General features: G+C 38.5%; 1 protein-coding gene across 4 annotated transcripts in view; it reads left to right on the top strand.

The window, feature by feature from the left end:
* Positions 1-32: 32 nt before the first annotated feature.
* Positions 33-18,574, top strand: part of ZNF567 (zinc finger protein 567) — a 60,072-nt gene continuing 41,530 nt past the window's right edge. Inside the window, exons 1-4 of one of the 4 annotated variants that reach the window (XM_066242163.1) lie at positions 67-118; positions 1,677-1,855; positions 3,631-3,703; positions 4,478-4,604. Coding sequence is in view for 3 of the 4 variants with exons in the window: in XM_066242161.1 (XP_066098258.1) it covers positions 3,695-3,703 (9 nt within the window). In the remaining variant the exon portion in view is untranslated. The other 3 variants (XM_066242161.1, XM_066242160.1, XM_066242162.1) reach the window with 3 other exon arrangements.

The raw sequence follows: 18,574 nt of genomic DNA, 5'->3' as shown, positions 1-18,574 counted from the left end.
GGCTGCGGCGACCCAGCCGCGGAGACTCTTGGGCGGTACAGCCGGCGCGGAGTACGCAGGCGCAGGCGGTCGGCCAGGGACCAGAGGTGAGGCTGTGCAGCTAGCGAGCGGGAGGCAGGTGATGGCGGGACCCGGGGATAATGCTGAGGAGGGCGACCGGGACCTGGGCTGTGGAAAGTGAGAAAGGAAGAGGGAACCTATGATCAGAAGGCCGGGAGGAAAGCTAGACCTAGAGAAAGCGAGAACCTAGGAGAGGAAGAAGCCGGGAGCCAAGGCCGGGAACGCCGAGGAGGGAACAGGGAGCGGGGGCCGGCGAGGGTCCAGGCTGGAGAGAGCGGAGAGGGAACTGGAAGCCGGAGGCGGGTCTGAGCTTAGCGGGGGCAGGAATTTCGTCTGATTCTCTTCCCCGCTGTGAGGTAACCCAAGCTCTAGGAACGCGGCCTGGCACACACGGGTGTTCCGTTTAGGGAGGTTTAGTGCAGCTTTTTTGTGCCTGTCCTTGTGTGGGCACGCTGTTACAACGTGTGACGTTGTGGCACCGAGTGTTTGTGAAGGTGATAGGTTCTCTCTCTCTGCGTGTGTCTAATTTTTAAAATAGGTTCGATTCGATTTTTGTTTGAGACTCTATGCGACTTTGGAAAGGCGCCAGTAAGGGGGTTGTGAATGAAATTTTGCTACTTTATGAAAACATATTCTTATGCACTCCGTGAGATTATGCATGACGTGTGCCTGTGGGATTGTGATTGTGTGGTGGGTGCTATAACTGTACATATGTCTAATTTTTAAAGTATTTTGTGTGCACAGGTGGCGGCAACTATGAATGGCTCATTGTGTAACTGAGATGGAGCGCTTGAGCAATGGATGCATGACTAGTTAAATATGTATTGTTTACATTATTCGAATATTGGTTATTTTTTATACCTGTAGAATTTGACTCTGTAGCAATTAGACAAGTAAAATAAATAGAGATTTTTTAAAAATAGAGAGAACTTGAGATAAAATTAAAATAATTTTCAGATGGTAAGATAGTCTATTGGGAAACCCCTTATCAACTAATCCAATATGTTAGGGATTTAAGATATTTTTAACTTTTTGCTGTTGTTGCTGGATGAATTCCTGGGCAAATTTAATAATTTCTTAAGTCATTCTGAAGATAATAAAAAGGCTGTTGGGACATTTAAACACAAAATCAGTCCCATCTTATAATAAATAAAATATTCATTGTAAAAATTAATACTTTAAACTTTAAAAAAAAATTTTTTTAGATTTTATTTATTCATTTTTAGAGAGAGAGAGAGTAGAGAGAAAGAGAGAGAGAGGAGAGGGGGAGGAACAGGAAGCGTCAACTCAAGTATGTGCCTTGACCAGGCAAGCCCAGGCTTTTGAACCAGCAACCTCAGCGTTCCAGGTCGGCACCACCACAGGTCAGGCCTCAAACTTGTTTTAAAAGCAAAAAGCACTTAGAAGCTTATTTCACATCCTTCTGCTGGAAGCGTACAGTTTCTTCTCTAATTCCTCAACCGTTATTTTGTCTCTTCTTTACTCTCTCTCTCTCTCTCTCTCTCTCTCTCTCGGATGGGTAGCCTACATCTAGAATAGATTGGGATCTGGAAAAGGGAAGAAGCTAACATGACTGGTACCATTATAATTTAGTGTAAGTCCTCTTTTACTTCCAGATACACTTTTCTTCTCATGGGCACAGCCACTTCTCCAGCTGCTTCCCCAGTACTTACTCTGGATATGCAGTGGCCCATCTGCTCTGGTGGGTCTTATCTCTCCAGTCACTGGTTTTGGACAGAAGCATCCAAGCCATCTCAGACAGGCTCCATCCATGGGTTCCCCATCTAGAACTCAGGTGAGAATTAGCTACATAGTCACTTTGCCCTTCCAAATCCTGAAACATGTACAGTTTTCCCACAGATTGTCTCATCACTTTGGTTCCAGTAGAATCAGTGTGTGAAGGTCTCCTCTATATTATAAGGAAGGGAGAAGCACCCACTTTTCTTCTTCCTGGGAAACTATGTTCTAAAAAATGATTTACTGCCTTATACAGACACTCCCTTCTCTCAGCCTCTCCAACCTCTTGAAGTAGGATTTAAATTTATGGTAGCAAAAACTTTATAGTCAGCTGCTTTACAAGACTTTATTTTAGAATGAGTGATATTCAGAAGCTTGTTTCATTCACCATCTTTGGGACATCTGCTGAGACTGAGACAGAAAGCTTTCTGAGTTACCATCCTATTAAAAATGAACAATGACAACAATTAGAAAACTCAGAGGTTTGCTGGAAAAAAAATTAGCAAGGCACAGATGTGTGGGTGTGTCTGTGTGTATATGTATATTTATATATGTATATGTACATTTATATCTGTGTAGGTACTTGTGTATATATATATATATACATACACACACACATACTCACATATATACTCATTTCTACAGATAACTGATATATATATATATGTATGTATATATCTATATAAGAGAAAGTGGCCATCACAAATATGAGATACAAAGTATTATATGAGATGTTCAAATTTTTAAGACAGCAGGATACAGTGTCCAAACTCTTAAACATTTCATGCAGTTCCATTAAAATTTCAATAATAGCCCTGCCCGGGTAGCTCAGTTGGTTAGAGCATCTTCCTGATGCACCAAGGTTGTGGGTTCAATCCACAGTCAGGGCACATAAAAGAATCAACCAATGAAAAACAAAATTTCATTAAAAATTTTGAACTTTCTAAAGTTCTTAGGAGAAAGTGAACAATCTAGAAATTCTGGTAGAGAAAAGTAATGAAGGGGGAAGTAGCCTTACCTGATACTAAAATGTGTTTTAAAACTATAACTGCAGAATGATCTTGGCAATTAAAATGAACACATCAGTGGAACTAAGTATAAAGTCCAGAACTAGTGGAGGAAATACAGGTTATTGAATACCTGTTGGTACTAAAGCAAACGGCCCAAAGTCTTTTTTTTTCCAGCTATTTTCACATAGGAGAAAAAAAAAACAGTCAAATGAGAAAGTTTAAAATATTATTTTAAGTAATACAGGATTAATTTCCTTCCTTTAAAAAAGATCTAATACCAGTCTAGAAAAAAATAACCTAATAGAAGGCGAAAGAATTTATGACCCTTCACAGACAAGAATTAAAGATGGTTTTTAAACTTATGAAAAAATCTTATATTCTCTCCTCATAGTAAGAAAAATAAAAACTAGAAACACAAGTTATACCTATTAGATATGCAAGCATCAAGAAATTCATATCAGCGGTTTTCATCGGGTGACAGGGATTCTCATATATTACTGATGACAGTGTAAATGGTAGAGCCTTAAGGGAGATAGCATCATAGAAGTAGTTCATAGCAGTAGGCTGCTTAGGCATGAAAAGATGGTGTTAGAGGGGAGGAGAGCTTTCCCAAAATTTAACTTGTTACCCTAAGAACCCGTATCTCTTACTATGAGGATAAAATAAGATTTGTCTAGCTTACTCCCCCCCCTCCCCCGTTTATTTAGGTGGGATGCACTGAGTGGACAAGGATAAAAACAAGGGAAACAGGCAATTTTAATAGAGTCATAAGAGCTATAAGGCATTTGTGTGACATCTTTTCATCTTGGCTTTGCCTTCTTAGGAACCACCCCTTTCCAAAGAGGATCCCAGAGGAAGACTGGTCATCTCTTGCAAATCTCAAAACCATGGCTCAGGTGAGGTGATGGTTTCTCTCTCCCTTCTGAAGTAGTCTTTTCTTTTTTTTTTAAGGACATTTGAGCCTTTGCTTTTCTTGTATTAAATCCTTCTGCCTATCTTTCCCTTCAGAGAGGTGGTCCCTGTTTCTTCCCATATTGTCCAGATAAGCCTTTATCTTCTACACGTGTTCCTTCTTCTTTTAATTTTAACTAATGTTTACACATTAAATGGGTATATCATTCATCATCTTTCTCAGTCTCCTGGAAGCAATGCTGGGACAAATATACATTTCCTCAAATTAAATGAGACTGTCTTGTATAGATAAAAACAGTCAAAATGAAGATGGAATTGACAAATGGCCATTATTAAGTGACAAGAAATCCTATTTTGAAACTTTGAAAATACAGCTGTGCTTGACAGATTATACATAAAACTGAGTCTTCAATATTGTTCCTGTCTTATACTTCAGTTTTGCTAATGGCTGCTAACAATTCCTACGAATCTGTGGCCTACCAGTATCACTCCCTCAATATGCTAATAGTGTTACAGATTAACTTCTGTTTTTAAATTTCTTCTAATTTTATATGCAGATGCAGGAGAAGTTAATGTATTTGTTTCAGTCACCTACTGAGCTAGTATCATAACTCTTGAAATATTCTGCTCTTGGTTTCAAAGATATTTCTCATGTTTTCTTTCTGAACATTCAATATACATGAACCTCGAAAATACTGGTGTTGTCCAGATTCTGTATTGGTTCTCTTCTCTTTACAGTTTTCTGTTCCTATTTACAGCTTGCCACAATTATTCTAATGATGCTCAAATAATTTTAATTGTAAACTGCCATTCTGGGTGTCAAAACCATATCCAATCTCCAAATAGATATCACCAACCCGCTGCATCGTTCTACAGATAATTCAGGTACATGTTCAAGATTTACTTCATCAACTCCTCCCTGTCCTATCTTTTTGAGGGTTTTTTCCCAATCTACATATGGCCCCAGCCCACCTGCTAATACAGCTAACTTGAGTTAGATGTTTCTCTTCCACTGCACAACCATTTCATGTTGAATCTTTTTTTTTTTTTTTGTATTTTTCTGAAGCTGGAAACTGGGAAAGACAGTCAGATAGACTCCCGCATGCGCCCGACCGGGATCCACCCGGCACGCCCACCAGGGGGCGACGCTCTGCCCACCAGGGGGTGATGCTCTGCCCCTCTGGGGCATCGCTCTGCTGCGACCAGAGCCACTCTAGCGCCTGGGGCAGAGGCCAAGGAGCCATCCCCAGCGCCCGGGCCGTCTTTGCTCCAATGGAGCCTTGGCTGTGGGAGGGGAAGAAAGAGACAGAGAGGAAGGGGGGGGGTGTGGAGAAGCAAATGGGTGCCTCTCCTATGTTCCCTGGCCGGAAATTGAACCTGGGTCCCCCGCACGCCAGGCCGACGCTCTACCTCTGAGCCAACCGGCCAGGGCCTTTTTTTTTTTTTTTTTTTTTTTTTTTGACAGAGAGAGAGAGACAGAGAAGGGGACAGATAGGGATAGACAAGAAGGGAGAGAGATGAGAAGCATCAGTTCTTCCTTGTGGCACCTTAGTTGTTCATTGATTGCTTTCTCATATGTGCCTTGACTGGGGGGCTACAGCAGACTGAGTGACCCCTTGCTCAAACTGGCGACCTTGGGGTTTTGAACCTGGGTCATCCACGTCCCAGTCCTACGCTGTATCCACTGTACTGCTGCCTGGTCAGGCTAGTGTTGAATCTTATTCCTTCTACCACAGATTCCTTCATCACCATGATGCCCATCTTTACTTGGGCGCCTCTTTCATAGCAGTCGCTTGTCTTTCCACTTAACATATTTGCTCCTTTTCCAGTCCTTTAAGCACTCCCTCCAAGACTCACAAATCTTTGTGTTTATTACACTTTTCTGTTTAACTTTTTTTTAAAATTGTGGTAAAATATACATAATATTTTAATAAAAACCTACCATTTTAACCACTTTTAAGTGTATAATTCAGTGTCATTAAATACAGTTGCAATGATGTATAACCAGCACCTCTGTTTCCAGAATTTTTTATTTTTCAATTACAGTTGACAAATACTATTTTATAGTACTCCCAAGTGTACAGCATAATGTTTAGACAATTATATAATTGTGAAGTGATCCCCACTGATAAGTCAAGTACCCACTTGGCACCCTACATAGTTTAAAATTTATTGACTGTATTCCCTATGGGGTACTTTACATCCCCATGACCACTTGTATTTCTTAATCCCTTCAGCTTTCTCACCCAGAGCACGCCCCTGTATCCCCTACAGACTGGCAACCATCAGTCTGTTCTCTGCATCTATGCTTCCTTTCTTGTACTGTTTGTTTATTTTATTCTTTAGAGTCCACATATAAGGGAAATTATGGGGTACTCATCTTTCTCTGTCTGAATTATTTTACTTAGTATGATACCCTCTATCTCTGTCCATGTCATCCCAAATTGTAAGATTTCATTCTTTTTTATGGACGAGTTATATTTCATTGTATATATGTACCATTTCTTTTTTATGCACTTGTCTATTAACAGACAGTTGGGTTGCTTCCATACCTTGGCAATTGTAAGCAATGCCATAATGAACATGGGAGGGCATATAACTTTTGAAGTAGTGTTTTGGGTTTCTTCGTATATATTCCCAAGAGTAAAATTGCTGGGTCATAAGGTGATTTTTTTGTTAATATTTTGAGGGACTTCCATACTGTTTTCCACAGTGGCTGTACCAATTTGCATTCAGTACATGAGGGTTCCCATTCTTCCACATACTCATCGATACTTGTTGATTTCCTAATAGCCATTCTGACAGGTATGAGATGATATCTCATTGTGGTTTTAATTTACATTCTTTCATGATTACTATCATTCAGCATCTTCTCATATATCTGTTGGCCATCTTTGAAGAAATGTCTATTCCATTCCTCTGCCCAGTTTTTTCTTTTAATTAATTTTAATGGAGTGACATTAATCAATCAGGGTACATAGGTTCAGAAAAAACATCTCCAGGTTATTTTGACATTTGATTATGTTGCATACCCATCACCCAAAGTCATAGAGTCTTCTGTCACCTTCTATCTGGTTTTCTTTGTGCCCCCCCACCATAACCACCATACTCTTTTCCATGTCCCTGAGTCTCATTTTTATGTCCCACCTATGTATGGAATCATATAGTTCTTAGTTTTTTCTGATTTACTTATTTCACTCAGTATAATGTTATCAAGGTCCATCCATGTTGTTGTAAATGATCCGATGTCATCATTTCTTATGACTGAGTAGTATTCCATAGTATATATGTACCACATCTTCTTTATCCAATCCTCTATTGAACGGCTTTTTGGTTGTTTCCATGTCTTGGCCACTGTGAATAATGCTGCAGTGAACATGGGGCTGCATGTGTCTTTACGTACCAGTGTTTTTGAGTTTTGGGGTATTATATCCAGTAGAGGAATTGCTGGGTCATATGGTAGTTCTATTTTTAATTTTTAGAGGAACCACCCTACTTTTTTCCATAATGGTTGTACTACTTTACATTCCCACCAACAGTGGATGCGGGTTCCTTTTTCTCCACAGCCTCTCCAACACTTGTTATTACCTTTCTTGTTGATAATACAGTGTGTCCGTAAAGTCATGGTGCACTTTTGACCAGTCACAGGAAAGCAACAAAAGACTATAGAAATGTGAAATCTGCACCAAATAAAAGGAAAACTCTCCCAGTTTCATACCTATTCAATGCAGTTCGATGTGGGCTCATGCACAGATTTTTTAGGGCTCCTTAGGTAGCTATCCCGTATAGCCTCTACAGACTCGTCACTTACTGATGGCCTACCAGAACGGGGTTTCTCCACCAAACTGCCGGTTTCCTTCAACTGCTTATCCCACCAAGTAATGTTATTCCTATGTGGTGGCGCTTCGTTATAAACGCACCAGTATTCACGTTGCACTTTGGTCATGGATTCGAATTTAGCGAGCCACAGAACACACTGAACTTTCCTCTGTACTGTCCGCATCTTGACTGGCATGGCCGTGTGCTGCTCCACTGTATACATGGTGTTACGTTATCATCTGCTCATGCGCACATGCTGCCACATCATCCTACAGAAACTGGGAGAATTTTCCTTTTATTTGGTGCAGATTTCACATTTCTATCGTCTTTTGTTGCTTTTCTGTGACCGGTCAAAAGTGCACCATGACTTTATGGACACACTATAGCTAATCTAACAGGTGTGACGTGGTATCTCATTGTAGTTTTGATTTGCATTTCTCTAATAGCTAATGAAGATGAGCATCTTTTCATATATCTGTTGGCCATTTGTATTTCTTGGGAGAAGTGTCTGTTCATGTCCTCTTCCCATTTTTTTATTGGATTGTTTGCTTGTTTATGGTTGAGTTTTATGAGTTCTTTGTATATTTTGGATATTAGGCCCTTATCTGTGCTGTTGTTTGAAAATATCATCTCCCATTTAGTTGGCTGTCTGTTTGTTTTGTTGTCAGTTTCTTTTGCTGTGCAAAAGCTTCTTAGTCTGATGTAGTCCCATTCATTTATCTTTGCCTTCACTTCCCTTGCCTTTGGAGTCAAATTCATAAAGTACTCTTCGTTACTAAGGTCCATGAGTTTAGTACCTATGTTTTCTTCTTTGTAATTTATTGTTTCAGGTCTTATATTTAGGTCTTTGATCCATTTTGAATTAATTTTAGTACAAGGGGACAAACTGTAGTCGAATTTCATTCTTTTGCATATGGCTTTCTAGTTTTCCCAGCACCATTTGTTGAAGAGGCTTTCTTTTCTCCATTGTGTGTTGTTAGCACCTGTATCAAAAATTATTTGACCATATACATGTGGTTTTATTGTTGGGCTTTCTATTCTGTTCCATTGGTATGAGTGTCTGTTTTTCTGCCAATACCATGCTGTTTTGATTATTGTGGCTCCATAATATAATTTGAAGTCAGGTATTGTAATGCCCCCAGCTTTGTTCTTTTTCCTTAGGATTGCTCTGGCTTTTTGGGGTTTTCTATAGTTCCATTTCTTTAAAAACAAAAAGACATTGGAATTTTGATGGGAATTGCATTAAATTTGTATATCGCTTTGGATAATATAGTCATTTTGACTATATTTATTCTTCCTATCGAAGAACAATGAATATTTTTCCATTGATTTCCCTTGGCAATGCTTTGTAGTTTTCATTATATAGGTCCCTTACATTCTTTGTTATGTTTATTCCTAGGTATTTTATTTTTTTTGTTGCAACCACAAAGGGGATTGTTTTTTTTTTTTAGCTTGTTTTCTGATGTTTCATTGTTGGCATATAGTAAAGCAATGGACTTTTATATATTAATTTTGGATCCTGCGACCTTACTGTATCGGTTTATTGTTTCTAGTAGCCTTTTTGTGGAGTCTTTGGGGTTTCCGATGTACAAGATCATATCATCTGCAAAAAGTGACCTTTACTTCTTTCCCAGTATGAATGCCTTTTATTTATTTCTCTTGTCTGATTGCTCTGGCTAGAACTTCCAGCACTATGTTGAATAAGAGTGGAGAAAGTGGGCAACCTTGTCTTGTTCCTGATTTTAGGGCAAAGTCCTCAGTTTTATGCCATTTAATATGATGTTAGCTGATGGTTTATCATATATGGCCTTTATTATGTTGAGATATTTTTCTTCTATACCCATTTTATTGAGTGTTTTAAACATAAAATTGTGTTGTATTTTATCAAATGCCTTTTCTGCATCTATTGATAGGATCATATGGTGTTTGTTCTTTGTTTTGTTGATATGGTGTATTATGTTAACCGTTTTACATATGTTGAACCATCCTTGTGATTCTGGGATGAATCCCACTTGATCGTGATGAATTATTTTTTTAATGTGTTGTTGTATTCAATTTGCTAGTATTTTGTTTAGTATTTTAGCATCTCTATTCATTAGAGATATTGGTCTATAGTTTTCTTTTTTTGTGTTGTCTTTGTCAGGTTTTGGTATGAATGTTATGTTGGCCTCATAAAATGTGTTTTGCAGTATTACTGCTTGTTCAATTTTTTGGAAGACTTTGAGTAGAATAGGAACCAAGCCTTCTTTAAATATTTGATAGAATTCACTAGTAGAGCCCTCTGGCCCTGGACTTTTATTTTGGGGGAGGTTCTTAATAGTTGTTTCTATTTCCTCCCTACTTATGGGTCTGTTTAGGCTTTCTGGTTCTTCATGACTCAGTCTAGGAAGATTGTATCATTCTAGGAAATTATCCATTTCTTCTATATTGTTAAATTTGGTGGCATATAGTTTTTCATAGTATTCTACAATAATTCTTTGTATATCTGTGATATCTGTGGTGATTTTGCCTCTTTCATTTTGGATTTTGTTTATATGAGTCCTTTCTCTTTTTTCCTTGGTGAGTCTTGCCAGGGATTTGTCAATTTTGTTGATATTTTCAAAGAACCAGCTCCTTGTTTTATTAATTTTTTTAATAATTTTTCTGTTGTCTATTTCGTTTATTTCTGCTGTGATTTTTATTATTTGCTTTCTTTTGCTAGTTTTGGGTTGTCTTTGTTCTTCTTTTTCTAGTTCCTTAAGATGTGAAGTTAAGTGGTTTACTTGAGCTCTCTCTTGTTTGTTCATATAGGCCTGTAGTGATATGAACTTCCCTCTTATTGCTGCTTTTGCTGTATCCCAGAGATTCTGATATGTAGTATTGTTATTTTCATTTGTCTGTATGTATCTTTTGATCTCTGTATCTTTTGTATCTTCTTTGACCCACTCATTTTTTAAAAGTATTATTGTTAGCCCTGGCTGGTTGGCTCAGCGGTAGAGCGTCGGCCTGGCGTGCAGGGGACCCGGGTTCAATTCCTGGCCAGGGCACATAGGAGAAGCACCCATTTGCTTCTCCACCCCCGCCCCCCCTTCCTCTCTGTCTCTCTATTCCCCTCCTGCAGCCAAGGCTCCATTGGAGCAAAGATGGCCCAGGCGCTGGGGATGGCTCCTTGGCCTCTGCCCCAGGCGTTAGAGTGGCTCTGGTCGCAGCACAGCGACACCCTGGAGGGGCAGAGCATCGCCCCCTGGTGGGCAGAGTGTCGCCCCTGGTGGGAGTGCCGGGTGCATCCCGGTCGGGCGCATGCGGGAGTCTGTCTGACTGTCTCTCCCCGTTTCCAGCTTCAGAAAAATACAAAAATACAAAAAAAAAAAAAAGTATTATTGTTTAGTTTCCAAATTTTTGTGGGTTTGTTTACCTCTTATTTGTAGTTGAATTCTAGTTTCAAAGATTTATGATCAGAGTATATGCTTGGTATAATTTCAGTCTTTCTGAATTTGTTGATATTATTTTTGTGGCCCAATATATGGTCAATTCTTGAGAATGTTCCATGTATGCTAGAGAAAAATGTATACTCTGGCACTTTGGGATGAAATGTCTTATAGATGTCTATCATATCCAATTGGTCTGGTGTTTCATTTAAGGCCAATATTTCTTTATTGATTTTCTGTTTGGATGAACAATCTAGAGCCATCAGGGGTGTATTTAGGTCTCCAAGTATGATTGTATGATTGTATTTCTGTTGGTTTTTGTTTTTAGGTCAGTCAGTAGCTGTCTTACATATTTTGGTGCTCCTTGGTTTGGTGCATATATATTAAGAAGTGTTATGTCTTCTTGATTCAGTGTCCCCTTTATCATTATGAAATGACCGTTTTTGTCTCTGATTACCTTTGCTGTCTTGTAGTCAGCATTGTTAGATATGAGTATTGCTACATCTGCTTTTTTTTATGTTATTTGCTTGGGGTATTATTTTCCAACCTTTCACTTTGAATTTGTTTTTATCCTTGTAGCTTATATGTGTTTCTTTTTTTTTTTTTAATTTTATTTATTTATTTATTTTACAGAGACAGAGAGAGAGTCAGAGAGAGGGATAGACAGGGACGAAGAGACAGGAACGGAGAGATGAGAAGCATCAATTATTAGTTTTTCATTGTGACACCTTAGTTGATCATTGATTGCTTTCCCATATGTGCCTTGACCGCAGGCCTTCAGCAGACCGAGTAACCCCTTGCTCAAGCCAGCGACCTTTTGCTCAAACCAGATGAGTCCTCGCTCAAGCTGGCATCCTTGAGGTCTCGAACCTGGGTCTTCCGCATCCCAGTCCGATGCTCTATCCACTGTGCCACTGCCCAGTCAGGCTAGATGTGTTTCTTTTTTTTTTTTTTTAATATTAATATTTTTTTATTAAATTTAATGCAGTGACATTGATAAATCAGGGTACATATGTTGAGAGAAAATATCTCTAGATTATTTTGACATTTGATTGTGCTGTATACCCCTCCCGCAAAGTTAAATTGTCTTCTGTCACCTTCTATCTGGTTTTCTTTGTGCCCCTCCCCTCCCCTAACCCCTCTCTCCTTCTTCACCCCCTCCCCCCTCCCCCAACCCCCCCGCCCCTGTTGCCATCACATTCTTATTCATGACTCTGAGTCTCATTTTTATGTCCCTTCTATGTATGGATTCATCTCAGTTTTTTTTCTGATTTACTTATTTCACTCCGTATAATGTTATCAAGGTCCATCCATGTTATTGTAAATGATCCGATGTCATCATTTCTTATGGCTGAGTAGTATTCCATAGTATATATGTACCAAAGTTTTTTAATCCACTCGTCCTCTGACGGACACTTGGGCTGTTTCCAGATCTTTGCTATTGTGAACAATGCTGCCACAAACATGCGGGTGCATTTCTCCTTTTCGAGCCGTTCTATGGTGTCCTTGGGGTATATTCCTAAAAGTGGGATAGCTGGGTCAAAAGGCGGTTCGATTTTCAGTTTTTTGAGGAATCTCCATACTGTTTTCCACAGTGGCTGCACCAGTCTGCATTCCCACCAGCAGTGCAGGAGGGTCCCCTTTTCTCCACATCCTCGCCAGCACTTATTCTGTGTTGTTTTGTTGATAAGCGCCATTCTGACTGGTGTAAGGTGATATCTCATTGTGGTTTTAATTTGCATTTCTCTAATGATTAGTGATGTTGAGCATTTTTTCATATGCCTATTGGCCATCTGTATGTCCTCTTTGGAGAAGTGTCTATTCATCTCTTTTGCCCATTTTTGGATTGGGTTGTTTGTCTTCCTGGTGTTGAGTTTTACAAGTTCTTTATAAATTTTGGTTATTAACCCCTTATCAGACGTATTGTCAAATATGTTCTCCCATTGTGTAGTTTGTCTTTTTATTCTGTTCTTGTTGTCTTTAGCTGTGCAAAAGCTTTTTAGTTTGATATAGTCCCATTTGTTTATCCTGTCTTTTATTTCACTTCCCCGTGGAGATAAATCAGCAAATATATTGCTCCGAGAGATGTCGGAGAGCTTACTGCCTATGTTTTCTTCTAAGATGCTTATGGTTTCACGGCCTACATTCAAGTCTTTTATCCATTTTGAGTTTATTTTTGTGAGTGGTGTAAGCTGGTGATCTAGTTTCATTTTTTTGCAGGTAGCTGTCCAATTTTCCCAACACCATTTGTTAAAGAGGCTGTCTTTACTCCATTGTATTTCCTTACCTCCTTTGTCAAATATCAGTTGTCCATAGAACTGTGGGTTTATTTCTGGGTTCTCTGTTCTATTCCATCGATCTATATGCCTGTTCTTATGCCAGTACCAGGCTGTTTTGAGTACAATGGCCTTGTAGTATAACTTGATATCAGGAAGTGTGATACCTCCCACTTTATTCTTCTTTTTTAAGATTGCTGAGGCTATTCGTGTCCTTTTTTGGTTCCATATAAATTTTTGGAATATGTGTTCTATATCTTTGAAGTATGTCATTGGTATTTTAATTGGTATTGCATTGAATTTATAAATTGCTTTGGGTAATATAGACATTTTAATGATGTTTATTCTTCCTAACCATGAGCACGGTATATGCTTCCACTTGTTAGTATCTTCCTTGATTTCTTTTATCAATGTTTTGTAATTTTCCGAGTACAAGTCTTTAGTCTCCTTGGTTAAGTTTACTCCTAGGTACTTTATTTTTTTGGTTGTAATTGTGAAGGGGATTGTTTCCTTAATTTCTCTTTCTGACTGTTCATTGTTGGTGTATAAAAATGCTTCTGATTTCTGAGTATTGATTTTATATCCTGCCACCTTGCTGAATTTATTTACCAGGTCCAGTAGTTTTTTGACTGAGACTTTAGGGTTTTCTATATACAATATCATATCATCTGCAAATAATGATAGTTTTACTTCTTCTTTTCCAACTTGAATGCCTTTTATTTCTTCTTCTTGTCTGATTGCTGTGGCTAGGACTTCCAGGACTATGTTAAATAAGAGTGGTGAAAGGGGGCACCCCTGCCTTGTTCCTGATCTTAAGGGTATTGCTTTTAATTTTTGCCCATTGAGTATGATGTTGGCTGTGGGTTTCTCATAGATGGCTTTTATCATGTTGAGGTATGTTCCCTGTATTCCCACTTTGCTGAGAGTTTTGATCATGAATGGGTGCTGGATTTTATCAAATGCTTTTTCTGCATCTATTGAAATTATCATATGGTTTTTCTCCTTCTTTTTGTTTATGTGATGAATCACATTGATTGATTTACGAATATTGTACCAGCCTTGCCTCCCCAGAATAAATCCCACTTGATCATGGTGTATGATTTTTTCCATATATTGTTGGATCCGGTTTGCTAATATTTTGTTGAGGATTTTAGCATCTATATTCATCAGAGATATTATTGGCCTATAATTTTCTTTCTTTGTGTGGTCTTTGCCTGGTTTTGGAATCAGAATTATGCTCGCCTCATAAAAGGAGTTTGGAAGTCTTCCTTCCTCTTGAATTTTTTGAAATAGTTTGAGAAGGATAGGAGTTAGTTCTTCTTTGAATATTTGGTAGAATTCCGTTGTGAACCCATCGGGCCCCGGACTTTTCTTTGTTGGGAGTTTTTTGATAACTGTTTCGATCTCCTTTGGTGTAATTGGTCTGTTTAAGTTTTCTGATTCTTCCAGATTGATTTTTGGAAGATTGTACGTTTCAAGGAATTTGTCCATTTCATCTAGGTTGTCTAGTTTTTTGGCATACAGTTCTTCATAGTATTTTCTTACAATATTTTGTATTTCTGTTGTGTCAGTTGTTATTTCTCCTCTCTCATTTCTAATTTTATTTATTTGAGTCCTCTCTCTCTTTTTCTTGGTGAGTCTACTTAAAGGTGCATCAATCTTGTTTACCTTTTCAAAGAACCAGCTCCTAGTTTCATTGATCCTCTGTATTGTTTCTTTAGCCTCTATGTCATTTCTTTCTGCTCTGATCTTTATTATTTCCTTCCTTCTACTACATTTGGGCTTTACTTGCTGTTCTTTTTCTAATTCTTTTAGATGCAGGGTTAAGTTGTTTATTTGAGCTTTTTCTAGCTTCTGAAAGTGTGCCTGTAGTGCTATGAACTTCCCTCTCAGCACTGCTTTCGCTGTGTCCCATAAATTTTGAGTTGTTGTATGCTCATTGTCATTCGTTTCTAGGAATTTCTTTATTTCTTCTTTGATCTCATTCTTAATCCATTCATTATTTAACACCCTGCTATTTAGTTTCCATGTGTTTGAGAATTTTTGAGCTTTTCTGCTGTGATTCATTTCTAGTTTCATGCCGTTGTGATCGGAGAAAGTGCTTGATATGATTTCAGTCTTCTTAAATTTGTTGAGAGCACTTTTGTGCCCTAACATGTGGTCTATCCTAGAGAATGTACCATGAGCACTTGAAAAGAATGTATATTCTGCTGCTTTAGGGTGAAAGGTTCTGAAGATATCTATTAAATCGAGTTGATCTAGTGTTTCCAATAAGTCTGCTGTTTCTTTGTTAATTTTCTTTCTTGAGGATCTATCTAGTGATGTTAGTGGGGTATTGAAATCCCCTACTATTATAGTATTGCTGTTGATCTCGCCCTTTACATCCATCAAAGTCTGTTTTATATATTTGGGTGCTCCTATATTAGGTGCATAGATATTTATAATAGTTATATCTTCCTGTTGGATTACTCCCTTTATCATTATGTAGTGGCCTTCTTTATCTCTTACTATATCCTTTGTTTTAAAGTCCAATTTGTCTGATATAAGTATTGCTACCCCAGCTTTTTTTTCATTTCCATTTGCATGAAACATTTTTTTCCATCCTTTTACCTTCAATCTGTGTGTGTCTTTTGTTCTAAGGTGTGTCTCTTGTAGACAACATATGTATGGTTCCTGTTTTCTTATCCACGCAGCTACCCTATGTCTTTTGATTGGATCATTTAATCCATTTACATTTAAGGTTATTATTGATATGTAGTTGTTTATTGCCATTTTCTTCTTTAAAGGTGTATTCCTTTTTCTTTTTTTTTTTTCTGTATTCTTTTCCCACTTTATCTGTTTACACCAGGCCCCTTAATATTTCCTGCAGCATTGGTTTGGTTGTAATGAATTCCTTGAGTTGTTTTTTGTCTGGGAAGCTTTTTATTTCTCCTTCAATTTTAAACGATAGCCTTGCTGGATAAAGTAGTCTTGGTTGTAGGTTCTTGTTCTGCATTACTTTGAATATTTCTTGCCATTCCCTTCTGGCCTCAAGTGTTTCTGTTGAGAAGTCAGATGTCATCCTTATGGGGGCTCCTTTGTAGGTGATAACTTTTTTTTCTCTTGCAGCTTTTAATATTTTCTCTTTATCGCTTAGCTTTGGTATTTTAATTATGATGTGTCTTGGTGTAGGTTTCTTTGGGTTTCTCTTTAATGGAGTCCTCTGTGCTTCTTGGATTTGTGAGAGTTTCTCTTGCATTAATTTAGGGAAGTTTTCAGCTATGATATGATTGAACAAAGTCTCTATCCCTTGTTCTTTTTCTTCTTCTTCAGGAACCCCTATGATGCGGATGTTATTTCTCTTCATGTTGTCACAGAGCTCTCTAAGAGTTTCCTCTGACTTTTTGAGTCTTTTTTCTCTTTTCTTCTCTGCTTTCATGCCTTCATTCCAGTTGTCTTCTAACTCGCTGATTCGATCCTCTGCTCTATCTATCCTGTTTTTAATTCCTTCCATTGTGGTCTTTATTTCTGATATTGTATTTGTCGTCTCCAACTGATTCTTTTTTATACTTGCTATTTCTTTATTTAGGTTTTCAAACTCCCCCTCCATTGTTGTTCTAAGATCCCTAAGCATCCTTACAATCATTATTTTGAACTCCGCATCTGGAAGTTTGATTATTTCCATATCACTCAGTTCATCTCTCGAAAGTGTCTCTTGTGGTTTCATTTGGATTGCACTCCTTTGTTTTCTCATCTTCTTCTTCTTTTTTTTTTATTTGTAGAGTTGATTGAGTCTAGGCTTGGTGTTGTCTGCCTCCAGTTTTCAGTTGTGTTATTTTTAGGTCTTCGTGGGTTGGTATCAGCTATTATTTGTAATCCACTTTCGGATTTGGGCAGCTTTGAAGTCTTGATTTGTTTGTTTTCTTAACAGGTGATAGTCTTGTTAACTGATCTCAGCAGGGGGCTTCCTTGAAACTGTATCCAGGAATGCTGTGGGTGTAACCTGAGAGCTGAAGGTCTCTTCCTCCAACTAATCTCACTGGGGGGCAGGGTTTTTTCTCTCAGCTTCAGTAGGGGGAGGTGTATCTCAGATCTCCATGGAGACCTGAGTTACTGCCCCTCCTCCCCACTTCTTGTTTTCAGCTGTGTCTTGTTGTGCTGATTGGAGCTGGATAGATATCCGGAGATCTCTGATCCGGAAGCACTTCAGCTCTGTTTTGTGAAAGGTTCAGTCCCTCCCCCAGCTATGGCCGCCTCCAGCACGAATGAGTCAGCTTTTTTATTTTGTTTCTTGCATACCTTAGCCCCTCACAGTCTGTCCCTCTCCCTGTCTTTTCCACTTGGGAGATAAGCTGGTCTTTTCAACCCACCTTGCTCCCTGGTCGCCAGGTAAGTGGCTGTGAGCAGTAGTTTCTGCTCTTTTTCCTCTGTGAAATCCTCTCTGGGCTCTCAGCCTCACCCCCCTCCTTCCCTTCCTGTAAGCAGAGGAGATTCAGGCACTCCTTACCAGGATTATTGTGGCTTCCTCTTTGCTCCTTGGTTTTTGAGAGCTGTTCTTGCAGTTCAGTGTTGGTTTTTCATGCTGATTTTTTCTAAATTGATTTGTATTCCAGTTTGGTGTTGAGAGCTGGGTGTCTGTGCATCCGCCTACTCCGCTGCCATCTTCTCTCTAGATGTGTTTCTTGTAGACAGTATACAGTTAGATTTTCTTTTTTAATCCATTCTGCTACTCTGTGTCTTTTTATTGGTGAGTTCAATCCATTTACATTTAGCGTAACATTTGAGGGTTTCCTATTGCCATTTTATATATTGCTTTCTGATAGTTTTGTATCTTGTTTGGTTCTTCTCTTTTATTTTTCTATCATTTGTTTTTGTTTGGTTGTAATCCATATTTTTTTTCTCTGTTACTTCTGTTTTTAAAGCCATGTACTTCTGTGTTGGTTTTTTCAGGGGTGGTTACCATTAAGTAATGGAAAGCATACATATCATGTTCATTATAGTACATTTTCTCATGAGTGCTTCTGCATTCCATCCTCCTTTGCTACTGTTAATCTTTGTTTGCTCCCCTTTTTTGTTTCTTTGTCACAGATTAATCTTGTTTTTATTGCGATCTTAACGGAGCTTTTACTTGTACTTTTGTTTTGTTTTGTTCTTTGTGTCTAGTCAGAAAACCCCCTTTGGTGTTTCCTGAAGTGGGGGTTTTCTGGTGATAAATTTTCTCATCTTTTCTATATCTGTGAATGTTTTTATTTCTCCTTTGTATTTGAAGGATAGCTTTGATGGATATAGTATTCTTGGCTAGAAGTTCCTCTCTTTCAGAACTTAAAATATTGGGGTCCACTCTCTTCTAGCTTGTAGAGTTTCTGCTGAGAAA

Source organism: Saccopteryx bilineata, chromosome 9 (assembly GCF_036850765.1).
Source record: "Saccopteryx bilineata isolate mSacBil1 chromosome 9, mSacBil1_pri_phased_curated, whole genome shotgun sequence".
Classification (NCBI taxonomy): domain Eukaryota; kingdom Metazoa; phylum Chordata; class Mammalia; order Chiroptera; family Emballonuridae; genus Saccopteryx; species Saccopteryx bilineata.
The sequence above is the reverse complement of the archived record's forward strand: the minus strand, read 5'-3'. Positions and strand labels throughout refer to the sequence as shown.